General features: G+C 42.2%; 2 protein-coding genes across 2 annotated transcripts; one reads left to right on the forward strand and one right to left on the reverse strand.

Annotated features, from left to right (window-relative positions):
- Window positions 1-185: 185 nt before the first annotated feature.
- On the forward strand, window positions 186-11200 carry masp2 (mannan-binding lectin serine peptidase 2). The gene is made up of 11 exons (XM_036534219.1): window positions 186-259; window positions 537-753; window positions 1947-2124; window positions 3130-3261; window positions 5803-5999; window positions 7541-7688; window positions 8164-8282; window positions 8438-8516; window positions 8837-8962; window positions 9251-9325; window positions 9719-11200. The coding sequence occupies exons 1-11, from the start codon at window positions 249-251 to the stop codon at window positions 10501-10503; spliced, it is 2067 nt and encodes a 688-aa protein (XP_036390112.1). The 5' UTR covers window positions 186-248; the 3' UTR covers window positions 10504-11200.
- A 4961-nt stretch (window positions 11201-16161) lies between these two features.
- dffa (DNA fragmentation factor, alpha polypeptide) lies at window positions 16162-26699 on the reverse strand. Its single transcript, XM_036533509.1, has 6 exons — window positions 26380-26699; window positions 25162-25320; window positions 22974-23131; window positions 22660-22852; window positions 20990-21117; window positions 16162-17486 (listed from the first exon to the last, which is right to left on the reverse strand). Exons 1-6 carry the CDS (start codon window positions 26471-26473, stop codon window positions 17283-17285), a joined length of 936 nt encoding a protein of 311 aa, XP_036389402.1. The 5' UTR covers window positions 26474-26699; the 3' UTR covers window positions 16162-17282.
- Between the last annotated feature and the right edge of the window lie 442 nt (window positions 26700-27141).

A 27141-nucleotide genomic window follows, 5' to 3' on the forward strand; every position in this document is an offset into this window, starting at 1 on the left:
TCAAGATATAGGCCTACAATACAAGGTAATAGCCTTGTTCCATTCCTGATTTCTAAGATTTGGAGAAAAAAATCATACCAAAACCAAAACTACAGAAATAAAATCAAACATTTGTTTTGCTTGTTTATTCAAAGTTGGCCATTGCAGGATATAAGTTCATTGACCTTAAGCACACAATGGTCAAAGGTCTGTCAAACACATACCACAAACAGCTCAATATACAGGTCTGTAGGGACTTAGAGAGGGGAATGATGATCAGGTAAGCATATAACAACTTAATATTTATTAAAAGCACTCTGCATATTTATAGTCACTTAAAGGGTCTATGGGGTAGTGGTGTAAAAAAAACTAACTAGTTTTTATCTGTGCCACAGTTTTAGGTTTGTGTGTGTTTTGGTTGGTTTGTGTTCCATGTTGAATGCTCAGGTGATCTAATGTAATGACAATGAAGGTTCTGTGCTCTGCTTGTCATGGCTGTCTGCCACCATGTTTTGAATGTGTTTCAATGGGTTGTGTATGTTTGCTGCACTGTACAGTTTTGTGGTGATTGTGGCCTGCCTGCTGCCTGTATCTCGGGGTTTGGAGCTGAAGGGGCTGTTTGGCAATTTCACCTCGCCCCAGTTCCCTAACCGCTACCCTGACAACCAGCACATGGTGTGGAATATCACTGTCCCAGAGGGGCATAGGGTCAAGCTCTATTTCACCCACTTCAGTCTGGAGCACTCTTACCTGTGTGAATATGACTACATCCAGGTACTCACCACCTCTCTTTTTCACCTGTTTGAATGGGAGTATCGCCTGTTTAATCCTCCTTTCTGTCTGTCTGAATAGGACTATATCCTGATGCTCACTTCTCTAGCTTGCGTGCCTGGATAGAACTATACCATTGACTTTTCTAGCTTACCCTCACTCGATATTTCCATTGAAGGGTCTCTTAAATACTTCAAAAAGTGTTATAGCAAAAATAGCCACCTGAATATAGTTCATAGTAGCAACCAGCTGGCTTCCCCCTCTTCTACACTGTAACCTACACAACCATTTCAGGCGTCACATCTGCTGTAATTAAGGTTGTCGCGTACAGGCTGAAATTATGTAAACCTTATAGTGTAGATCTTACAGCACTGACGTAGGAGACCCTCATCCTGATATGCTGGGGATTTGCTGGTTTTGTGTCATCTGAGCAAAGCAAATATATGTGACCATGTTGTTGTGGTGCTCAGAATTTTGCTAGTAAATATAAGAACCAGAAACAAGATGGAGGTGTCATGCCCTAATTATAGTATGTGAGGTGCCTTTGAGCCATGATAATTGCATTTGTGAGGACCTATGAGCTGTGATTCAGTTTATTTTAAATCAGGACATTTTGCCAAAATGTGTTGGGGTTTATGAGCAATGCTGATGAGGAGTGACCTCTAACCAGCAATGAAAAGTGACCATTCAACAATGTAATATTCAACCATCTATTTCTAGCTAGCTATTTCATGAATCTTATACAAACAAACAAACAAAAAAAAAAGATGAGAATGAGAGAACTGTGTAGGAGGAAAGACACAATGGCAGCAAGACATGACTATCAATGCAATATCTAAGCAACAACAAAAAAATAAGCAAAACACACACTGGACTGAAGGATAAACTGAGGATCTTATTGGGCTTTGGCAGGAACACAAGTACTTATTTGACACACTGTTTGGCAAAAATAGTATGTCTTGGCAATTATAGGTAGTAGGAGGTGATGACACGAATCATGACTCCACTATTTCATAATTTGAGAGGTTTGTCAACCCAGCCTCCCACAATTCTACAGAGAAAAATCATAACCAACTCACAGAGAATGACAGATACGGTCACGCTAAAATTGTTTACAATGTCCAAAAATCACACTTTCTTAAAGGCTTAGCAGAACCTTGGATATGTTAAAGTGTGACATTTCTTCCTGATGCTAGGTGTTTTCAGAGGGGAATGAGACGGTGAAGTTCTGTGGGGACGCTGACAAAAATCACGAGGATGCCCCGAGGAACACTGTCCTTTACTCGGCTGGTAACACCATGTCAGTGGTCTTCAGATCCGACTACTCCAACGAGGGTCGATTCACTGGCTTCCAAGCGTTTTACACCTCTGAAGGTGATGCACCACACTTTTACTAACATACTTTTTACTCCAGATCATGATGGTGATATTGCCATGGTTATATATCTTAAAGTTTTATTTGACATTCCATATCCACATCAACCTCTCCATCAGTGAAGAAAATAGCCCAGAAAGTTTTCTGATATGCGACTATGACGTTAACATGAAACTTGGAAAGAAAAAAAGTAGAACAAAGCAAAAACAAAGACAGATTGAAAATGGTTGTAATCATAAGCAACGGTTTTTTCAGCCATGTGGGGCGGAGAAGAAAATTGATTTTGCAACAGCCACGATTTTCAGTGCCCGGGAGGTGACAGCTTGAAGCCTGCTGTAACACAATGGCGTGCCAGGGCCCATTTGTGCAGGCTTTGTGTGGCGTGGAATGGGCCTGACTGCTTGCTTCTTCAGTGGCATCAATTAAGAGTTCAACAGATGAGGAGGTGCCACTGTTTCTGTGCCCTTGTTTGCTGTCCTGTGGGAAACCTGGCATTAGAGGGTATGGTCTGATTCTGAGTAGTTCTTGTCGGGGGGTGTGTTGGGGAAAGTTTGGCACTGGGCCTTAGAAATTAGCAAAGCGTCATTAGCTGGTGGAAGATGCTGTTCACTGCTTGGTTAAAAGTATTGCCATTTTACTTTCATAACAGATGACGCGGGTCCATCACTCTACATTACAGAGCTTGTCACGCCTTTCCAAAATAGATGAACCCTGAGTGAGGCAAATCAAATTGCTCAACTGTACAGTGGCAGTGACCCTCCTGTCAGTCAAACTGACCTCCGTCTGGAATCTGGAGAATGGAATCCCAGACCACTGTATCACAGCTGAAGAACCCACGTTAAAATGACACGAATCCCATCATACAATTTTCCCCTGTCTCTTAAGGCGGTTTAAATCTGTTCTGTCTGCAGCTGACATCCCCAAGGCGAAACATTTTAAGAGGATGTTATCAGTGTGAGCAGAGAGCTGATGTTAACAGGTCTCTCCTCCTTTTTGTTTCACAGACATCAATGAGTGCCAGAGTATAGTGGATGGAGAGCCTATATGTGACCATTACTGCCACAATTATGTGGGCGGCTATTACTGCACTTGCAAGTTGGGATACCTGCTTCATCCCAACAAAAGGGCCTGCACTGGTAAGGGTGATTTAAAGTGAAACGCCACAGACAACCTCTAAACGAGTCTGCCCTTGTTAGCCTGGTTCAGTCTGTCCTTATCATACCCACACATTGTTTCGAGCTCCACTGGCTTTTGCTAGATCTCTGTCTTTGAATCACTTCACTTAAAATAAACGGCCATTGTGAAACGCGTTTGATTTATTTGCATTTGTTTGAGAATTATTTCATGTTTTCAGGTTGAGAACAGCATGTGTAAAGATTACCCCCCGGGCTCAAAAAATAAATGTCAGCTAAGTAACCATTGCTGATGGGAAATTTCCACAAACACTCCACAAACACAAAGGCTTAATGTGAGATGGATTCATGTTGTGTACACCTCTATTCACATTTGGACAAAAAAAATAAAGCAGCACACCAAATTATATATCAACAAGTATTATTATTTTAATTCTTTATTTGAAGTAATAATACTTAATAATAATCTCAAAGACATCAAAACAAAGTACATTGCCTGTCCTTTAAAGAAAAAATTAAAGGCTTTCCTTTAATTTTGTCTGAATAGACATTGTAAAACTTTATTATCTTTGACTTTGACATGAATATGCTTATTCTTATGAATAATGCCTATGGCATTGTTATTTCTGTTTTAGAAAGGTAAATATGATTTGAAAATGCAATTTGCAGTTGGGTGAATGAATTTATTGTAACAGCACAAATGTTAGCTTTTCCCTAAAATTAATAAATAAATCTATAAAATTGCTAATACTACACAGAAGAGCCCTCTCTATGGTATTGTGATGAAAATTGCCCCAGACAGATACAACTGTTGATATTCCTAAAGATAAAATCATAAACCATTGATTTTAACTGTGCTGCTCTATTTTCGTGGAAAGTGCAAGCGTGCAGAAGTGTCCCCACACAGTTGTTCCAAGTCCTTTATTAAATTGTCATAAATCACAGACGTTACAAAATAATGGCAGATTGTATTGTGAATGCACAGGGCACAGCGCCTCCAGGGCTTGTGGCTCTCATCATGAAGGTGGACGGTGCTGCTGCCAAATCAGGTATAGGTGTGCGTGGCCATGTCCCCTAATGCTATGATGGTCTTCACAAGACAGTCATTAACCCGATAGACTGTGAAATGCAGGAGAGCACGCAGCATTCTGCACTGGGAACACTGCAGGTAGAGGCAGACCGTTTCTACATTTTTCAGCTAATCCATTTTCAGTCATTGATTCCTTGTAAAATGCAACAAATATAGATTGGGTTATGGTGAGTGTACGTATTTTGCAACGCATACTGTTTATATGTGAGGTATAAATTGTAGTTTTTTATAATTTAGGAGTAAGCACATTATATTAACATTTTGTAAGTTGTTCAGTTTGAATGTTTAGTTCAGTCAGACATCAAATCCACCATTTTTTCAAAGATAACTTCATGGCAAATTTAAACTGTAATACAATTATCATGGCACAAGATTATTTAAAAATATTTTTAAGCAACTTTAGGCAGCCTAGTCCATGATTTCTTACCATATGCTGCATATTTTTTTCTATGTATATTAATACCTTTTATGTTAAGTTGTATTAATTTATATGCTCTGGGGCATGATGTGTTGGTGTTATATATTTGTATCCAGGCCAACCAGTAATAGTGTTAGATATGGAGGCTTTAATAAGATGCCCTTGTTACGAACATGGCTGTTAAATAAAGACCACATTCGAGGATTGTGTCATTTTTCATTCTGGCATCTACAGGCGGTCGGTTCCCCGAGCATCCTCGTAATTCGCAGTTCTCCCGGAGTGTTAGCAGATACTGCGAACCCCAGAGTGACGTCACAACATATCGGCAGCTCTTATATTCCTAACAGCCAGAGCACACAGCAACACCGAGTATAACACAGTCATGGAGGGTGTTAACTCGGCTTAATCTCACAAACCACCGCACACTCTGTCAAGCTTCTGATCTCTGTCAGTCACTGTAAGGCCAGGTTAATTACCACTGGTACCTGGAGAGAGGAAAAAAACTCCTTGAAAAGCCATAGAAAATTGATACTTCCTCGCAGCTCTAATTCTGCTCTGACAGTGGGTAATTAATCACAATTACCGGTGTGGACGTGCCTTTTAATTGTTATTCTTTGGTGGAGAAAAATAGGAGGCATATTAGATCAGGTGCAGAATTCACAAAAAAGTGGTAATCTATTTTCCAGTTTTAGTAATTATATAGATTACCTGCACTCTGCCTGCCTGCAAACAGACTCTCCATTTATGGAGGGCTGTGACTCTGATCATCCGTTATGCAATTTAATGGCCTTTTATATATTGTTATGCCACACAAAGTACTCATGCGTCCTTGACAAATAATATACCTGCCAAGAGATTGTAATGGAAAAATGATAATGATCAAAATTTGCATTCGGACTGTGAAATGTTGGAATTTTCTCTTTTTTCTTTCGATCGCAAACAGGATTAGCAGAACGTTTGGTCTGCAGTAGAGAACGAACAGTGCTGATTGCATGGTGTGGTATGTGCCCCCCCCCCCCCCCCCCCCCCTCCATCGTACAATGCAGTGGCCAGGTGCTGACCCAAAGGTCAGGAGTGCTGAGCAGCCCGGAGTACCCCAGTCCTTACCCCAAACTGAGCCAGTGTGACTACCACATTCGCCTGCCGGAGGGCTTCAGAGTGGTGCTGGACTTCCTGGAGCCTTTCGATGTGGAGACCCACCCGGACGTCCCCTGTCCATATGACATCTTGAAGGTTTGTCAGCGTATTGCCAGCAGCGGTCTGCAGGCAGGAGCAGAAAAAGACAGGGGTGTTACATGAAGGGAGAGGAGAGCGAGGCCTCATGAACCCCAGAACGGGTGAAGCCATCAGGTTCCGCGAGCCGCTGGCTTGTATGAACCAATCAAAAAACTTTAGTCTCTGTCAGAAAACATTGTGATTGGTTCAAACAAGTGACTCTCTAATATTTTATTATGAATTATGAATTCACCCATTTTGGATGTTCATGAAGCTTCATTTTCCCCATCACTATGTACATAATGCTTCAATCTTTTTTCAAGGAAACTTTGTGTGATTTCTGCTGTGGGCTATGTTTGTCTTTCACAATAGTGTATTAAACCTGTAGTAAAATTACTTTTGACAATAAATTAAAAATATATAGTTTTGCAGCACAGCAGACTATTTATAAAATTGCATATAATTGCATATTTCATGCTATTGTTCATTGAAATTTTAAACATTGGCATGTTAAATCTCTCACATTTTAGATTCTGTATTTTTCACACTTTCTGTGAATTACATTTTTATAGTGAATTATTACTTTTTCATAGAGGAATGTGACAACAGGCCATCTGGAATGTATATTTTGTCATCAGTATTTATGAATTTTAATGCATCCCTCAAGCTAAATCAATAAAAAGACTGTGTGTCTTACGCAAGTAGGGAGGCTGGGACAGCACCCTATATGAGAATATACAATGAATGCACAGCGGAGACATGAAAAAACGATCTGTAATTGACAGGTTTTTCTTTGGATCCCCATCTCTTTTTTTTTGTTGGCCCAATGTGACCGCCGCATCAGGGTGAACCTTTAAAAGACTGTAGCAGAATACATCTCATGGTAGATAGGGGGCTTTGACCAGGATGCTGATCAGGGTTACCGATGTAGTTGTGTCCTACCTGGGCCTTCATCTTCAGAGAAATGGAGGTAAAAAAAAAAAAAACAAAAACAAAAACACGGAGGAGGCTCATCAAAGTGAACCGGGAAGATATGGGTACTCTCTAAAAAGCACCAATCAATGACTGGTTGGCTGATAAATAAACAATGTATTCTGTCTCATGCCTGATGAAACAACTTATCTCCGCCTGCCGCTCCCTCCGTCTCCTTGGAGACACACGTCCACGCTGTCCTCCGCATACATTGAGTTTTCCATCCATCTCAACCGGGGTTCAAATTACAGGGGGGGGGGGGGGGGGTCGAAACATTTATACATCCTTCTTACCTGTAATTGTAAATATTACAAAGTATGGTCCACTTTAGGGGTGTCTGAAATCCTATTACAAGATCCTTCCAGGCATGAATATGGGAAATATATTGTAATATTTACAGTTACAGGTAAGAAGGATGTATAAATGTTTCGACCCCCCGACCTGTTGTTTTTACCTCTTTTGGGGGAGTCCAAGTCTTAATTAGACTTAATTAGACCCCCCCCCCCCCCCCCCCCCCCCCCCCCCCCCCCCCCCCCCCCCCCCCCCCCCCCCCACACACACACACCGTCTCCCTCCGCTGTTTCCAGATTGCTACAGACAGGGAGCAGTACGGGCCGCTGTGTGGGACGACTCCGCCGGCCAGGATAGAGACGGGCAGCCATGACGTGCGTGTGCTTTTCAAAAGCGACTCCTCGGGGAAGAACCAGGGATGGAAGATCAAATACACAGCCACAGGTACCTCAGGCGCAAACACAGGCGCGTGCACACACACACGCACGCACGCACGCACGCACGCACACGCGCACACACACACACACAAAAAGATGCATCTTTGTAACAGGGATTGTACTGAACAAAGAGGGCCAGTAGTGATTGTACTGTAGAGCACTTAACAAATTCCACTATGGTACACAAACCACAATGCCCAAAATGTGAATCTGTGCCAGTTTAACCCTGGATCACAGAGCTGTAGAAGGCTGTGATGACTCTTTGGGTTTATCATCTCTTTAACTCAACTAATCTGCTCATTGGATCTAATTATACTTGTTACCTAAAGGCAGAAGAAGATGAAGTTATCTCTTTATATATAAGATGTCTGGCTGTGAGGCCTAGCTGCATATCTTATTGCCTGGGTTTCCCTTGTGTTGTTTTGGACTGACTTCTTCAATATGGTGTTGTTAACTAGACGTTTATTATTTCTGGTACACAGCCACACCCTGCCCAAACCCTGTAGCACCTCCTCATGGACAAATTCAGTCACCGCAACCTCAATACATCTTCACAGACAGCTTCGACCTGACCTGCGAGATAGGGTACGAATTATTGCAGGTAATCTTGCATTTTTTTTTTCATCTTGAAATCTCATTACAATACTGACCGCATGTTGTGTTAACAGAATGACCCGCTCTTTCTCTCTGAGCTGAAAGGGTTAATGCCCTGATGTTAGCTGAAGGCGGTTGAAGCCAAACCTTCTCTGTCTTTAGGGGGGGAGGTATCTCTCATCTTACCGAGCCACATGTCGGAAGGACGGGACGTGGGACTCTCCGATGCCGACGTGCACACGTGAGTAACAGCAGGCTGCAGCTGGCGCTGAAATAACAGGCCCTCACAATCAAAATGTCAAGTAGCTCCTTCAGCCATTGACATTAGAGCCTTTCATGGAAGTGCAAAAATAGGAGTAAGAGACGTGTAGACTTTCCCTGATGTGACCAATGGAAGTTGCATTTGTCTGAAAAGAGCCACGCAAGCACAGGTTAGATACGATGTACCACAGGGTGAGGTCGACCGTTATTTGATTTTCAACAGAAGACAAAACACACACCCAAAGGGTAAAACATGCAGTATAAGCCAGTGTGTTTTTTTTACGTGTTTTTGCTCCACAGTTGTTGACTGCGGTACACCTGATGAAATCCCCAATGGAAAGGTTTCCTTCAGCATAACCACTTACCAGTCTACCCTCCAATACAGCTGCAATGCCCCTTTCTACATCATGAAAGGCAGTGGAGATGGTGGGCACCACAAATGTTTCCTATTTACTTAGCAGTCACCTCTAGCAAGGGGGACTTATATTTTACCTTTGTCATATTATATAATCATACAGTTTGATAAGTTACAGAAAAAATGCAGCATAGGTACTTTTATCAAGGACAGTTGAGTCCTGCCTGGGTCTCGAACCTGCAACCTTTTGGCCACAGGAGTTCACAATGCCTCTATATAGATTGTGTGTACCACTATGAAAATTCTTCATACATTTTCTTCAAAAGTTCACTGTTTCTGCTTTAACTTTTTTGTCCCAGGAATCTACACTTGTTCCCACAATGCCAACTGGACAGATTCACTAGGAAGCACTGAACCCCCAGAGTGTGTGCCTTGTAAGTAGCTCTCAATGGAAAATAGATCCATCTTTTCAGACCACCACATGTTCAGCCATGTTTTATGGTGAGCCAATCAAATTCCAGTGAGTCACTTCTGAAAGCCTGACTAGTCAGTTCAGATAGAGGACCCTCATCCTTAAAGTCACAGTCATAGTGTTCTACCTGTAATCTGACCCCCCCCCCCACCCCCCATTTCTGCGGTTATGAGTCGCACCACAGCCATACAGCTGCTCACAGACTGTGCCACTAGCATGAAGGTGGATGTGAAATGCAGATGTGTAGCAGCATTTGGGGAGGGAAAAGACTCAGCTGTGTCCCCAGTTGCGCTTTTACTTCTCACTGTGACCTCTGACCCTTGCACTGAGCCAAGGCCGTGTTTTTCTCCCCCAGCCTGTGGGAAACCCCAGAGCGGCAAGCTGTCTCGCATCATCGGGGGCGAGAAGGTGGGCAAGAAGGAGATCCCCTGGCAAGTGCTGGTGCTCATGGGTGGCCAGTTCAAAGGAGGCGCGACGCTTCTCAGCGACGACTGGGTCCTGACGGCCGCCCACGTCCTGTACGGCTACCAGGAGCCCGCCAACTTGCAGGTGAAGATGGGCCTGGTCCACAAGAACGACACCGAGGCTGTCTTGGGCTTCCCGGAGAGAGTCTTCCTCCACCCAGGGTACCGGCACGATGGTGTCAACTTCAACCATGACATCGCCCTGATCAAGCTGGGCGGGAAGGTGCCCATCACCGCGGCGGTCATGCCCGTGTGCTTGCCTGAGCGGGACGAGCGCTTCACCCTCCGGACTGACGACCTCGGCAGGGTGTCGGGGTGGGGGGTGTGGAAGGAGGGCCGGCGCAGGGCCTCCCCCCAGCTCAGGTACACCGAGGTGCCCGTGGTGGACTTTGAGCAGTGCCGCGCCGCCTACCGGAACATCAAGGCGGATGACGGCCGGCACCTGGTCGTCACGGAGAACATGGTGTGCGCTGGACTCCCCGAGGGCGGTAAGGACGCCTGTGAGGGGGACAGCGGCGGGCCCCTCGTGTTCTACGACGACGTGAGCGCCAGATGGTTCGTCGGCGGCGTCGTCTCCTGGGGTTACGAGTGTGCCAAAGCGGGCCAGTACGGAGTCTACACCAAAGTTAGCAACTACCTAACCTGGATTGATGAGATAATGGAGAGTAATCGTTAATCCTTGTTAATGCACCGTCTTCTGTTACAAATTATATTGAACAGCATGCATATTTTTGCAAAGCATTGATGTCATTTTTGAGTCTGTCTGAATTTCTCAGAAGTATGTAGTAATTCTGTGCTTTTATTGAACCACAAGGTCCCCAAAATTGATTGCCGTGTGGATGGGGATTAAACTGAGGCCACCTTACTGAAAAGAATGTTTATCCAAACATTGTTACATAATTGATATCCACTGCAATTTCGAAAACCAACAATGAAGGTCATGAAGTGGAATTCAAAATAAAAAATTCCCCATCTCTAAAGTATACAACTTAGTTGTATTTCTCTTAAACGTCAAATACAGGTTTTCCACTTTCTATTACAATTCACAAATTCCAGTCAAATTCCATCTCTTTCATACTGCACTTGTGAGGTCATCACCATTATGTACCTTTTTGAATAACACCAAAGTCTGGCTCCAGCCTTCTATGAATATAATCTTATCCCATGGTGTGTCCGTCACATATGCTTTAATCTGGAAATACATGTGTTATAACTTATTAAAATTAATATCACCTGTCGATTCTTTTTTCTTTATAAAATTGCTGCTCCTCACTGTCTGTTGGAAGAAAGGATTTCAGACATGATAGTGAGCGAGCAGCAGTGTGGCATAGTGGTCAGGAGCAGGGCTTGTAACCAAAAGGTTACTGGTTCAACTCCCTGCTGGGACACTGCTGCTGCAGCCTTGAGCCAGGTACAAGTACCAAGAATTGCCTCAGGAAATATCCAGCTATATAAACGGATAACGTGTAAAAATTGTAACCTATGTAAGTTGCTGTAGATAAGATTGCTTGTTAAATACCAACAATGTAATGTAATCAGTGAGAAGGAAAAACCAGAGTGCTCCTGTAGATATATCAAGTGGAAAGATCTACAACAGTAGACGCAACCACCCCATTTGTTTCGTTGGCCTCCTCTCAGTGTTAAAATGAATGACTATGGAGAACTTGAGCAAAATAAAATGCTACTGTGTCCATATATCCCTTCATTATTTGTTCACACACTACATACTTAAATGTAAAACGTTTGTGGCAGAGCCCCGAAGCAGCAGGGCATGATGTCTTTAATAGACACGCAGCCATGTTCTTTTCATGTGAGTCTGACTTCAAAGCTGCAGCGAATGCCTCCTCATTCTGTGGAACGACACAAGTTTGTTATCGTACGGGCCGGGACACGAGTAACCCCGGTGTACTCCCACGTCGTTTTTTGGAATTGCCAATCGTTCCGTTTAAGGAGATTAAGTGCAAACGAGTGGCGCTTGTTACATTTTCGATTGTGTCCGGGGAGGAAAAAAAAAAAAACAGTTGGAGTTAATGCCGAGGCGTTGCTGAAAAGTCAAATCGGCCTATGTCTCACCCTCCGGATCTCTGGTGCCCGTGATTTGCAGTCATTTACCTCTCATCCATTATACATGAGATCTCCCGTGCTCCGCTGGCCGCTCTCCATCAGAAAAGCCATTAAAGGTTCCTCCATTCTGCCGTTATTACCTCTTCACTGTCATTTCAGCTGATACAGTCACAAACAGGGTCCTGCCTTCCTCACTCCTGAGAGTACACAGATCAACACCATCCAGCCGAAGCGTCACTTTTTTTTTTTTTTTTTTTTTGGGTTGAACATACATTTCATCTGTAAGGGGCCCTGGCTCATCACAGCTACAGTATTTGTGTAAATATACTGTATTGAAGCCCAAAAATCCAACAGCTTTTAAGCCGTGTGAGAATAGTGGAGATCCCACAGAACATGTACTGTGAAACAATTGAAAGAAAAAGCCTGTTTGGGCAGTTTGGGCAAAACTACATTGGCCTTTATATCCAAAACAATCCGTCTAATTATTATAATTATATTTTATATATTCATATATATACATATATTTTATAACCTCTTTCCTTTTTATTTCCCACTTTAAACAACATGCAAAACCTTGTTTTATCTACCGTCTTCATGTTTAGAGAGGATTACACTGTTATCACTGTAACATACATGGTAAAGGAGAGAATGGACGGGAAGCCAGTTTCTCTCCTGAAGGACACCTGTACCTCTGCAGTATATTCCCCAGCCTCTCTCTCTCCTCCGAAACACGGCGTTCTCTCCCTGACATAGTCCGTTCCAATCATGATCCGATGAGAATTAAATATTTGCTTGAGAGTCAAAATATTCAAATGTAATCACCCCTTTCCAGCTTCATAAATGTTTAATGTTGTCACTGCTCATGTGAATATAAAAAAAAATCTTGGGAGACACTCCACCAATAAAAGGAACAGAAATTGATATCGCGTTCTACATTGCATGTTGTGAGTTGATCCCGGTTACTGTGAACAGGACTACAGCATCAATGTCATTCAAAAATTCAAATTTTTATGAAGGATCTGATGACTAAGCCTCTGAAGTATATTTTAATAGATTCTGAGGATTTGCTATGGGTGTGCCTGACTTACCCATAGACACAGTAAGTTTTACTGTGACACTGGTTAAATGAACTGCTATTTCCAAGTGCTTTTTTTACTGTCAAACACTCTTTACAAACACTCATACCTTGCATGAACCTTAATGCAGGTAAACACGTAAACATCAACCACTCATGGACTGTTGTGCCAACTAATATGCCAATCTGAAAAAAATACTGTGGATTAATTCCATGCAGAAAGGCAACACCGGCAGTATTTATAAGGACATGTGCAAATGATAAAGAGAGACCAGAAACTAGATTCAGAGGTACATACTGTACCAGATCTCCATGCAAAGGCCTGGGATATAGCCTGAAACCTCCCCCCTTTTTTTGAAAATCCAGTTATCTCAAAAGCCATTTCATAATTTCTAAAAGCGCCCGACTGTGTATATTACCTCTAGGGTTAACTCCCCCCCGCATCCCACTAAAAAAAATCCACTTAAGAATAAGATGCTGTGGCACAGAGTAGTCACTGGATGTGAAAGGAAATGCTACAAGTGACTGATACATGCTGCTTTAGCTGCACACACTGCCCCTTTCTCGCTTTAAACTCTTGGAGGTATGGAGTTCTCAGTGCAAGTTTTGTTTTCCCTCTGGCAAAAGCTCAACTTTGGAATTTGAAGGCCGGCCACGCAGCAGTTCCAGAGATGGAAAAATTATTCGGTTCATTCAGTAGGAAGGGTCTGACCAGGAGTGGACGAGCACTGTGACATTTGGGGACGAAAAAAAATACTCCCGACACACATGTATGCAGGGACGCAGGCACACACACACACACACACACACACACACACACACAAACCTGAAAAACATTAAAGCAGGTCTGATCAAACATTATAGTACTGCTGCAGATATCAAAAAGTATATAGACAATACAGCAGAGGTTTTTGACTGCCATGGCATATGACAATTTCACTTTCATAGCAAGTTACTAATACTAATACTCTCTGGTTTTCATTTGTGTGTTAGGTATGACAAAACAAACCCTATAATTGTTGCCTGAAGTACTAACAGAAATAAAGCCAAGCATCATTGTTTTTCCTGTAGGACTGAGATGGAAATATTTCTGAAGAATTACTGCATGTCGTTTTGTTTTTGATGTTAATTCAGCTGCCAATGAAATACAGGTATATTCATTCTTTTTGTCACACTGCTCTGTTATTTAACTTTCATTTTATTGTCCCTGGGGCCTAAGGTCCTTAAATTCCAATTATTTTCAAGCTTTCATCAAATGCAGTGCAAACACAGCACAATTGCGGCTTCAGACACCTTAGTGAAGTCTAATTTCCTTTCGAAATTTTTCCCTCTGAAAAAGCTCCAAGTAATAAGGAGGCCGTATTACGACTACTTAGTCATACTCTCTAATTAGCTTCAGAAAAATGTGTGACATCATATGGTTTGGACTGACAGAAACACACAATCACACTTAACTCATTTGATGTAAGTTAACTAGCGGATTCAGACAGGCTGCATGACGTGGAACCCACTGGAGAACCCGAGGGAGCACCACTTCACCTCCCTCAGGCAAAATCACAGCAAGAATAATATCTCCTGCTCATTTGAAAACCTTCCCCTTCCTAACACCAATACATTCTTAATGATCCTCTGATGCACATTTGGTTGTGTTATTACAAGAGTAGGTGGGCTTTCACATTATTATGGCACAACTAAATCCAGATATTGATACACTGCACTCCAAAAGTCATTCAACGTTTAAGATATTTGGCTGGTTGAATTAGTTCTTAAGTGAAGACAAAGCTCTTTCAGCGATATTAATCCGTCGCACACGCGCACGCTATTTATGCTTACCACTGAGAGTATATTGCCACATTAACAGCCTGCTGGTAATGCAAATGGATGTATCTTTGGCCTCCCTGAACTGTAATCCCACAGGAACTACGCACCCCGTGATATCCATTACCTGAACCTTGGGTCTCTAAGCATGTCACATGAAGGACGCCCCAGAAAACAGACATGCTAAGAATCAAGTGAAACACACAGCAATTAACAAAAGCAAACAAACCATGCAGCTGGAATAATGCAGTTTTATTATGAAGATGTAAAAAATAATAATAATAATCATTGGTAAGTAACATTATGTTTCAAAAAAAAAAAATCTTACCTTGCTTGACAACAGTGTAGCTCACCTGTTTTTACATTTCTTAGAGAAAACAAGCTCACCCATCCAACCAGAAAGCCGAGAGAGACATTCATTATTCATGATGAAAACGATGGTGCCTGTGACGGACAAAGCAGTCAGCACGCCGCACTCCTGTCCCGAAGCTCTTTTCATATGTCAGGTGGATCATTCACGAGAACCGCTACGGGCACCAATCAGAACTAATGAGCCTCATTATAGCGGGAAGGATAACGTGATCCTGCACTTTAACAAGTCTGCTCCAAAATGATGCAGCAGCACCTCACAGGGCCCACACTTTCCCCTCATTAAAAATACATGGCTTCAGTTTATTATTATTACTCAAGTTTATGGATATGTGTAGTATGTCGTACACTGCCATACAGCTGTGCCATTTCTGCTTCATTAGCTCCTGTAAGAGGCTGTTGCACAAGGATGCAGGAAGACCACTTTAATCAACACAAGACAGTCGTAATGAAAACTTGGGAGACAGATTGTTGTAAAAGGTGGAGCTGACGTAAGCAAGTTCTACTTTTTGGCGAGAGTGACGTTGTTCCCATACTCGGATATTCTTAGTTCTTGGAGACTGAAACTGATTGCCCACTGACTTGGCTGACACTCATCAGCAAAGTCATGTGGCATCATCAAGAATCCCTGTATGCAAGTGGCTCAGTACACAATAAGAACTCTGTGAGCCTTTAAACATGATATTCCACAGTAATGAGGACCAAACCACATTAAAAAAATCCAGAGGTCGACAGCACCTTTTTTTTTTTTTTTGCAATATTCTGATTAGTGGGCAGGATGTAACGGCAATTTATGCGTAAAAGTCATTTTTCCGATTAAATATCATCGCTCCAAGTCATAAATTCCATTGTATTAATAAACAGTAAACATTAAATTAATAATCACAGCTTTGGCATTGCCTCAGGTAAATGTGCATGGATTAGAAGCTCATACAATAGGAAAAGTATAAATCATCCAAGGAATATTTAAAGCAACAAAATCCAATAAAGGACATTATGCACCAAGTATGAGTGAGAGGGGCGAGTAGAGCAAAGAAATAAAATCAATAATTTAGTGGGTGTTTTCATGAGTCACTGAAAAACACAGATGCAAACTTTCACATCTGACAGAAATTTCACCATTAAAGATCATTTAATTACCTCACTCACACCTGGCAAACATCGGTCTATCCCAGTGGACACTTTTTAATAACAAAATCCAGCAATTTATTGTCTGTTAAAGTGAGGTCAACAGGCACTGAATATACCATGAGGTATTTGGCATACCACTTCCTGTTTTTTTTTTTGCTTTTGGCAGATAGCCGCTCCTACCTGTCAAATTAATAGTTCTTTCACTTTCAATACAAACTATGACATGAGTGATCTTTAAAAGAGGTTAACCTTTCAGACGGTGCTGCGGTGTTCCCAGGAATCCCCGGTGGGGGCGGATTGTAATGGAACTGTCAGTGGACGCCAGTCTTTCCCCCTCATATCTAAATTAGTAGGAGTCCAGGCCAGGCGTATGAACGGCTAGACTGACAGGCACAGAATGACCCCTGTGTGCCTCTTTCACATTTCTTGAAGCACAGACCTCATGGGCCTTTCTCTCCCAGAGTCTACACGGATCTCCACTTGTGGAGAGAAAATGTTGGGAAATCTAAACGGTGAATACAGATCTAAGGCGCTGTTTCGTGAAGCTTCCAGACTTGACTGCATAGCTGTCAGTGCTTCAAGCCTTTTATAGAGACAAATCAATAATCCAGTCCTACAGTGATATTGTATTGTTCTTCGAACACTAAGAATAGGTGGACAGCCAAAACATCTGGTCCCTTTTTATTTTGCTTGTACCTTTTGTATTTTACAATTTAATAAATCTTTTTTTGTGCATTTATAAATTGCTGGCTTAAAAAAAAAAACCAGACTCTGAATTATGTGGTTAGTTTGATGTACTTAATGTACTCTGAAGCCCAGAATAAATGTGGCGTCAGACACACAAAGACAAAGAATGAAAGAAATCAAAGCCTCAGGAATAATACTTTGCTCGTGTGCTATAACACCTGTACCGGGAATGACTGGTCTGCTGGGCGGCTGTTATAAATGAGTTTGGTACAGCGTTGGGGTGGGGGGGGGAAGGGGGGGTGCGGAGGAGTCTATTTCTTGCGCTTGGCTTGCGTCTCGTCCCCCTCGGGGCTGGAGCTGGTGTTCTGGGAGTGGACGCTGAGGGACTGCATGGCCTGCACCTGCTCCAGACGCTTGTTCAGCTCCTCCTCACACGCCCGCAGCAACGCAGACGTCCGCTCGGCGTCCCAACCCAGCACCGTCGCCATGGCGCTGGCGCCCTCCTTCACCACCATCTGTGCATGGACACGGAGCGTCACAACCTGGGCGGGGGGGCTCTCGTGGATGGCGGCGCGAGGGCCGGTCCAAATACCTGCACCGCTGCCCGCACCCATCACCAGCTCATCTTACAGCAAGCATCCACACTCACCGACTGTGCCTGGGATTTATGAAGCACTCACTCATTCATTCCATCCTTACACCATTCTGTGTATGCGTCCTGCACTACTCTTGTTGTTTGTCGTACCACTACTGTGGGATGGCATTTGTTGTTGTCACCTTGAAAATCACTGTATGAATGCACTATGAGAGACACTGGAACCGTCAAATTCCTTGTATGTGTAAAAGCATACTTATACTGGTCAATAAAGTCCGATTGTGATTTTTTCCTGTGTGTGTGTGTGTGTGTGTGTGTGTGTGTGTGTGTGCGCGTTTTAGATATTCATTTTTACCATCATATTTTCAGCTTCTCCATTAGCACTGAAGTTCCTACCCTGATATTACAGCGGGAACAGTATTTGTACACCGTTACATCTATCTGTATACGGGTTGCATTTCCAAATTTAGTTACGAGACCACCTTCAAGTAGGTGTATGTACAGTATTGAGGTAGAGATATAAGCGTATGCATGTCTGTATGTCTGTGTGCGTGTATATAAATGTCCCTTTCAGATGGCACTGTCCTACATTTCATGGGCTCAGGTACACAAAATGAATTCCAATGAGCTGTTTCTCGTCATTTCATTTGCATTTAATTTTTACTCTTCTGTCGGTTTTTTTTAAATTCTGCTTTGTTTTTCCCTTCAATTGGCTCCTGTGCCATCCTACACTCCAGTCACTCCGGTGATAAGCACACTTAACAACCCCTCACTCCTGCATTCCCCCCTGTTTAAACCACTCCACTCACTGCCCATATGCCTTCTTTCATTTCCCCTTTCCATCTCTCTTCCTCATCTCAGGAAGACACACAAACCCTGTACACATAACAAATGTCTTCTATATGCTGTATGTATGTGTGTATTTATATATATATATATATATATATATATATATATATATACTATATGGACAAAAGTATTTGGCCACACCTGTTTTTCAGGGTTTGGGCTAGGCCCCTTATCTCCAGTGAAGGGCAATCTTAATGCTTCAGCATACCAAGACATTTTCGATATATATATATAAAATATACACAGTGTAGCATAGTGATAAAGAACAGCACTGCTGTTGTACCCTTCGGCAAAATACCTAACTCAGAATTTCCTCAATTGATATCCAGATGTATACATGGGTAACATGTAAAAAAAATTGTAGCCTATGTAAGTCACTCTGGATGAGAGCATCGGCCAAATGCCAAAAATGTAATGTACGATAAAATGTATATTTCACATAATATCTATAAATATATAGACTGGGAGAGAGAGAGTCAAATGTCTTTTTTCTTTTCTTGCAAGTAGGGTCTCTGGGTTACATGTTTTTTTCCATCTGACATATTTTCAATCATTTACCCTCTACACAGTACTGTACCACTGCAAAGAAGAGAAAAACAAAATGGAAAAGGCATTTGACTTATTTTGACATTTGACTAAAATTTGTCACTCCAGAATCCAAGAGAAAGAATTCCCTAAGGCTGAGGGAAGAATAGAAACTCACTGCAGGTGGAGCACTTCAGGTGTCATTATTGTGTTCTTTTCCTGATTTTTAGGTTGTGCCTCTGTTCTGCGTTGCAAGTTACAAAATTACTCTTTTTCTCCTTCAGGTCCTTGCTCCCGATAATGAAAAGAACTATCTAGCAAACACACTCAGAAGCAAGCCTATCCGCAGGGCACACTCACTCACACACACACACACACACACACACACACACACACACACACACACACACACACACACACACACACACACACCTGCAAACACTGTCTGTTCTGTTTACTCTCATTCAAATAGCTCTTTTTTCATTATCTCTACTGTTTATCATCTCTCCCTATAGAGGGACGGAACTATGAAGAGAGGAAAGGCTTTTCCACAAGGAACCTAAATCAATTTCGTCCTTTGGCAGTAAATAATCTGCTCTTTTTTCCCCTTTTACTAAAATCTTTTTGTTATTTCACTCCATTCAAGATAAGCTTATCACAAACTCTATGTTTCTTGGGGGTTTTCTGTAATCTTGTTTTAAGATAACCAAGGTTAAAAAAACAATGTGTTGTGTTACTATTTGCAGTTGTTTTTTAATGCAGGGTGGTAGGGCAGATTATTAAGATGCACAAAAGTGGGATTTATTAATTTGATACAAAATGGTATTAGCATGAGGTGGATCTGTCATATTAACGACAATTTCACAGGTCGAATGGACTGGTCAGTGCTGGAATCCTTAGCGTTTTAAAACAGGACGCCTGGTTACTGAAACTAAACACGTGCATGAATAAATGAATAGTTCAGAAGCACAGGAAACGGTAATGAGACAAACATAAATACTGTTAAAATAAATTAACAGACAAAAGCACCAGTGGAGGCCTTTAAAAGCATGTTTTCAGCTATCTTAATTGATCTTAATTGGCTGGAACAAAAGCATCATTATACAGACTTAGTTTAAAGTCTAGCTTTCTTGAGCAGCGCCAGTGAACTACAGATGTAAAAAAAGAGAATTTCACTCTCCCTCAGTTTTAAAACAGCCAGTATATGTTCCTTCACGCCTCTGACCAGTTCCTTAAGCCTTTAAACTGATGCTGATCCCCTGATCCATGTCTGTGTCGCTGTGATCCTAGCTCGCTGTAGTGCTCTGTAGAATCAGAGATTAGGCTTCTTCTAATGTTGTGAGAACGTTTTGCGGGGCTCAGACCACTAAACTCTCTACCTGGCCCTGCAGAGCAATCGATTCCAAATCAATACATATGCACGCTTTGCCCAAAGGGACATTTTTCACATGAATCACAGAACATTTTCATTTTTTGGTTGACTTAATCATTACAGCCCCAGGATTTCAGCTAGATGAATCTTAAGTAAAAAGAAAAAGAAATTAGAACATCATGGCTCAACATTATTATTTGCACATAAATAAGTTTAAATTGTAAAACAAAGACGCTGTCCTGCTGTCGGCATGACACAATGTTTTGGAATGTTTTTGCCTCAGATTTTTCAGTCAGCTCATGCATGTTGGAATCGGTCTCATCTCAAAGACATCGGCTGAGTTAGGAAAGAGAAATCTAATCTTGATGTCAGAAAAATGTTCTACGCTGCAACATCAGTCTGTTTGGACACGTCAGGCTCTGATTTGGACCGCGCCGCTTATGATACGCTTTGGCTTGCCACCCTGCTGACACCCCCACGTAACAAAACTAACGCGCAATGTTTCGGATGCATTCAAACGTGCAGGGAAGGAGAGGAGAAAGAAGGACAGTGCCATCTTGTGGACATTGTGTGAAAGCACACCCTTCCAGCTAGCCTCCAGAGGGCTATGCTCTCTGTAACACGTCACCCTTATCTGATGTGCAGTGTAGCGAGTTAAATCAGTGTATGGTGTATACCTGGAGCTCGGCATTGGAGAGGCGGGTTTCAGGACTGGTTTTACCCTTCAGGACCATAAGGGTTCTCGGACTGAAGCCTGAGGAAGAGTCCACCTCCATCCCATCAGGCTCGTCAGCCGCTTCCTGTCCTGTAACAGACGGCATGGTCTCTGTAATGCTCCAATGGACGCTCAAGAGCATTTAACAAAGGAATGCTTTTGGTTTATTTGTGACAAACAAAGGTATTGATACACGCTGCAGTATTCTTACAAAGGTGTGCCAAGAAATTCAGCCTTGAAGGAATGACAATATTTTCTTCAAGTGGAAAAAACACTCTGACAAAAGGGAAAAATGATTTCTATGGATGGACACTCAACTACAGCAATGGCCATAAAGAGCAGGGAAAGCTCACAATGATTTAACTACACAAAGCTGGACTCAACGCTTAAAAACTCATTCTTTAAAACTGTCAACGGATCAAACTGAGACACTGTTTTAACCTGAACTGCTTCAGTATGAATTTCAATATGCAGCTGTGTCAATGGATAATACAATAAAATGTATTCTGCAGCTAGTACCTAAATAAGTGCGTCTGCCAGGCGGATAAACCAACATAGTTGTGTAATGCAGTTGATGTGACACCTGACACTCAGTCAAAAGGTGATGTCACAGCTACGGTTATGTTCCATTTCCTGCTCATGGTGTTGCATAAGACCATATCGCTTACCACTAAACTATGCAGTCAGACTCAAAGCTAGCCATGATTAATTTTGTTTCCAAAATCAGGGAAATTGACTATTTGCAAGCCTCTCTTAAGCAGAGGACTCACATTCTGCTGGGATGCCATACTCAGTACTTGATGAAGGTACATTAATACACATGTATGGTTTAACTCCAAGCCACCCACCTGTTTTTTTGTCCTCAAGGTTCCAGTAGAGTAAAGGGTGATAGACTCTTAAATATACATGCCAGTTTAACTTCAGGCACAGTATACTGCTAATTTTACTCATTTTTGATAATACAAATTATATTATTTCTCACTTTGTGTTAATAATTTTAAATATAATCAATAAATTTAGCATCTCTATTAAATGTCAAGATGTTTGGCCACATTTATTAATGTATGCTACAGGTCTGGCAGAAAATCAGTTCCACATGAACATATGATGGAATTGGATTATTTACAAAAAATACAGAATTTTGACAACATAAGGCAATGCTGTTGCACTGTAAGGGTTTGACACCTTTGATTTAAAATTTCTGCAGTCTACTTGTCATAAATATTTGATATTGAATATTCTCCAAGCATATAGACTCACTCAGACAAAAGAAAATCTTAATAATTCTGACATATCCTGCAAAGAGCTATAAGAAGCATCTCCATCTTGTATGTCACTCTCAGTATCATACCCCGAAGACTGTGGTTATAGCTACAGAATATAGTTTAGATGAGAATCTTTATGATTGATGTCCATTCTTAAGAATAATTTCAATTTTTTATGGGCACGACTCCAGGGGATTTTGTCAATCTCTAATGCCCTAGCTCCACCTAGTGGCCCTGAATCCCAATAACATCTCACATCTCACATCTCAAAAAGAGTGCCTGCTATCCCACTCTACCTGCTGTACTGCCCATCCTAACCTATGAAGAGAAAGATTTTTTGTGAGCAGTGGGAGTGGCTGTGTCTTACCCTCCTGGCAGGGAACTTGCTCCTCCTTCTCCTTCTCCACGGCCTTCAGGTAGAGCTGGAGCAGCTCCTTGGACTGCCTCTCCTCCTCCCTGCGGTCCAGAACCCTCTGCAGGGTGGCCTGCAGGTCACCTGCCTTGCTGACCCCGAACCCGAGCTCTGCAGCCAGGTCATCACATGACACGTTCACCAGGCTCTGAAACACACACACACACACCCACATACACGTCTAGCACACCTGTCAAACATCCCCTTAGCTGGCCCTGGTGCTATCTGTGACCGTTCACCCAGGGGCCTAGAATGGCAGGAGGAGGTACCTCGAGATCGGCCTCGGAAAACAGTATGATGCTGGCCAGGTCCTGCTTCAGTTTGCTGGCCAGGTCACGCCAGGCCTCTGTGCCGCTCAGAGCGCTGTCCACCGTATCGCTGTCCAGGACCCGAGACTCCCTGGTCAGCCAGGCCGTGCCACCATCGACTGCAGGGAGCAGAAAAAACAGCAAGGAAAGATCTGCAGTTTAACCGATGTGCAGAGTTTAACCAATGAAGACAACCTACAAAGCATACGCAGATTATAACATACAAAGTTCACACAAATTAAATGGTGAAAGTGTAGCTGCCTGCTTTATACTTTCCAACGACTAAATGTCTGTTGTATTTTTTTTCACTTCTGCAATACCCGTCATACCATAAAACTACTCACAACTCAATCATTTGCCCATCAACTTAAAGTGAATGTTTGACAGTATACTGGTATACGCGTCAAGTAAACAGCAGTGTGTGGGCTCGTAAGGCTGCTGGTTCAATTCCCTGCTGGGGCACTGCTGTTGTACTGTTGGGCAAAGTACCTAACCCAGAATTGCCTCAGTAATTTTTCAGCTGTATAAATCGATAAGATTGAAAACGATGTAAGTCGCTCTGGATAAGAGCGTCTGCTAAATAACACTAATGTAATATCGAGTAAAGTAAGTGAAGCGGCAGACATAGCCACCATTATAATGCCAGGGAATGGTCACTGACCAGGAAGAATGGGGTGTTAGCCCAAGAATGGGGTTTTAAGCAGGCTTGATTCCCAGGTGGGGTAATGCTGTTGTAGCCCTGAGCAGGGCCCTTAAGCTAAAATACCTCTGTACATACCCTACAATAATGTGTAAAATGTCAGCTATCCAGTCACCTCAGATGAGTGTGTGTGCTAGGCAAACTCATGCTTTTGCCTGTGTTGACCGTCAGAGAGGACTTGGGGGAGACTGAGCGTGCTGGTCCAGCAATGCAAAACTAAGGAGCTGAAGACTGCTGTGTCACCAGCTTCCAAAGTGTAACGGCACCCACGTCAGGCAAAGCCCCACCACACAGACTCCAGGCTTAAGGGGCTGGTCTTCTGCTGAAACCAAGCCGTCTCCATGGCCGCATGGTGGCGAGGAGAGAGGAAGTTTCATATTCATAAACGCCTTGGGGACCCATACATAATTCATAACATCTCGGGGTAGTGCTCTCCTTGATTAAGTTGTCACTCAAGAAAATTTCAAAGTCAAAAGCAAATTTAATTCACACCTCATCCCTCCTCAACGGTGTGATTCCTCATCCTTCTTTGATGTGATTATTATGTATTCTGTATGGCCTTGTTGATATCTCCAGAATGTAAACAGAGCCCACATGATGATACAGACACTCAAATTACATTTATGGAAATTCCTTTTCGACATACAAGAGTGAGAGGGTTATTATCCGTTGGCAATGACTTAATGCTTTTGTCTTCAGACCAGTATAACACTGGGAATTATGAGTCCAAAGCAATTATCATCTGTCAGAATAAAAGTAAATCTATTTGCTGCATTATGAGGTGTAGTGGTTAGAGAATTGGGGTCTGGACCTAAGGACTGTGGATCTGTATTTCTCCTCTGTTGAATTTAAATCATTCTAGTAAAGCACCCAACTGTTTAAATGTTAACGTACATTTAAAAAGTAAAAATAAGAGCAAGTGTCCCTGTATAAGGGTGTGTATTTGGGCAACAGACAAAAATAATAGGTGCAGAATACACAATAGTCCGTTTCTTCTGAACAATGACCTGTAACTTCCATATCACAAAATGAGAATTAAGGCTGGAGGATGGTAAGAATAACAGCACAGTGTGCGAAGAAACCTATCAAGCGTATGCTGCAGATCCTCTCCATAAACCTAACTTTTATTATATCCATCAAGCGCACAGTACATTCTTTACTCAGAACAAGCTAGGTAACACAAGACCAGCTGGGCATGCAGCATAGTTATCCATGTAGTTAATACAGTTCTCCAATTTTTTGGAGTGAAATTTTTTGTCTGAAAATCAGCAGAGAAATGCCATGTGATGGCTGTAGCACCTGTTGTGTCTCATCCTTAATCCAACATCCCCTAAACACAAAACTAACAAGTCTGCATTTCACCTTGCATGTTGGGTTTATTTGCACATTTACAGTCTGAGTCACTGCAAATATGTGTAGTCGGAGCAGGCGTAGATGGACATGGCTTACTTTTAGTTGAGGGCGCCCACCTCTCTTTCTCATTCAGCAGCATGAACTTGGTGTTTGAAGGCAAGCACAGGAAATAGGCCTCGTCTTCCACGATGGTCCCATCATCCTCTAGAACCACCGAGACAGGGAGGTCAGGGGTGAAGCCCAAAGTCTCGCCTCCTGGGGTTAGGGAAAAAAAGGCAGGACTTTAATGTAGTTAAACTATGTAGAAAGAATGCACACAAGTCAGTACACCGCTTTCCTAGGGGTTTCATCTTTGAGGAATCACCATTACATAATTTCCAAATTCCAAGAGTTCCAAGAGGAATGTTGTTGCACCAGTGACACGGGCTGTTAAATGACATGTTAAATGAATGTGCATCATGCCATAGGCTGTTAAGCCTGCACTATTTTTAGTATTTATGTGAATAGTTATTTTAAAAGAGTCATCTAATATTAAAAATACATTTTAATGTTCGAAATAGAGTGCAAATCAGTCACAAGAAAAAGATCCAAACGGGTCAGTGTTCTACTAAAAAAAAAAGGTTAAAAACAACGCGGTACCAGATTTTCAGAAGATCAGTTTCTCGTTGTACAACGCTGGTTGCAATGCATAAAGAATAACTTACAAGTAGTTATTTGACTGCTAACTACAACAGATAAGAAAACTTTTGTCTCCACACCACGCCTTGTGAACAGCTAGGAATGAATACCCGGGGGGGGGCAGGGGGGAAGCTTAATATATTCAGCATATCTGTCATTCTGACTCCCGGCAAGTCAGTACAGGTGAAACCTCCGACGAGGAATTCCTTGTGACTTTAACACCGAAATGCGTATGCATTTGTGTCCACACAAACGAATTTAAGATAGACCTGCACCTATTAAGACATATAAACTGTAGGCTACCTTTCGTACTTGCGTCAAACTCAATTACGCCTGTTCAAGATACAACTATGCCAGCACTTGGCTGCTGGTCAATCCTAAATCGCATCTATTTAGATTAGATATGCGCAGACCGACTGATCTTGCCATGATCTGGACAGCTCACTGTATTATTTGAACCTACTGTAGCCAATCCACATGACATAACACGGTTGACCTGCGCAGATACGAAGCAGATCACACCTTACTGAACGCAATCCAAGTTCTCTGTCTAACTATATTATTCCTCCACCATATATTCGTTATACTACTGTTATATTGTATACCTATGCCACTTTGAACTGACAATACACTTACCTTTAACTTTTAGTTGATCCAAAGAAGAAACCACTAAACCATAAGACTTTTGACGGGTGTAGTTACAGACTTTACAAGGTTTCAGTTCTGACATTCCTGTGCTGTTATATCTAACTGAAAGTGTCCCGTCCTAGAAACGACTGCAAATTTACGCTTAACTGTCTTCTGTTACAATATGGTTATTTTCAGAAAGCATTAGCAACAGAGGCAATGTTTCCATCCATTCGCTTTCATTCTTCAGTTGTTTCAACGTTAAGACGATGGTGAATTCTGGGAGCTGTAGTATTGTTGAGAGACGTTGCACGTTTAAAAACTTCAGTGACCAGCATGCAGTACACCGAGAAACGATTAAAGATTTTTTTTTTTTTACAAATATGGCTCAAATGTAATCATTATTTCCATTGCAAATCATACAGTTGCTACGAAGATACTCAGTTGTGCGGCAAAAGCTACTCCTAAAGACCTACCTACTTCCTGTAAAATGTTGACGGCTTTACGTTACAGCAAAGACCCTAACTCGAACGGGAATGCTGAATCCCACCATGTGGACGTGTTCTGCTGTGTGGAGTGGAACCTCACGCCTGCGTGGAAGGATATGAAATTTTTGGCGACTGTAATTGAAAATACAACAAAGTTGGTATATATGAACAAAAACAAAACAAAGCAACATAAAACAAAACAAACAAAAAACAGACAAGGGTTGGCTATAATTTCCCTCCTTTTCGTCATAAATTCAATGTCACATCATGTCATAGCGTAACC

This window comes from Megalops cyprinoides, chromosome 7 (genome assembly GCF_013368585.1).
Source record: "Megalops cyprinoides isolate fMegCyp1 chromosome 7, fMegCyp1.pri, whole genome shotgun sequence".
NCBI classification, from domain to species: domain Eukaryota; kingdom Metazoa; phylum Chordata; class Actinopteri; order Elopiformes; family Megalopidae; genus Megalops; species Megalops cyprinoides.

What these genes read in the sequence shown, in the direction of transcription:
- masp2 (XM_036534219.1), top strand. An exon ending in GTCCATATGACATCTTGAAG is followed by an intron (nt 6,000 to 7,540) that starts GTTTGTCAGCGT and finishes CGCTGTTTCCAG; the next exon opens with ATTGCTACAGACAGGGAGCA. An exon ending in TCCGATGCCGACGTGCACAC is followed by an intron (nt 8,517 to 8,836) that starts GTGAGTAACAGC and finishes TTTGCTCCACAG; the next exon opens with TTGTTGACTGCGGTACACCT.
- dffa (XM_036533509.1), bottom strand. Translation starts at nt 26,473, where the DNA reads ATGTCAGAACTGAAACCTTGTAAAGTCTGTAACTACACCCGTCAAAAG. An exon ending in TTTCCGAGGCCGATCTCGAG is followed by an intron (nt 22,853 to 22,973) that starts GTACCTCCTCCT and finishes TGTGTGTTTCAG; the next exon opens with AGCCTGGTGAACGTGTCATG. An exon ending in GCAAGTTCCCTGCCAGGAGG is followed by an intron (nt 21,118 to 22,659) that starts GTAAGACACAGC and finishes CGTCTGTTACAG; the next exon opens with GACAGGAAGCGGCTGACGAG.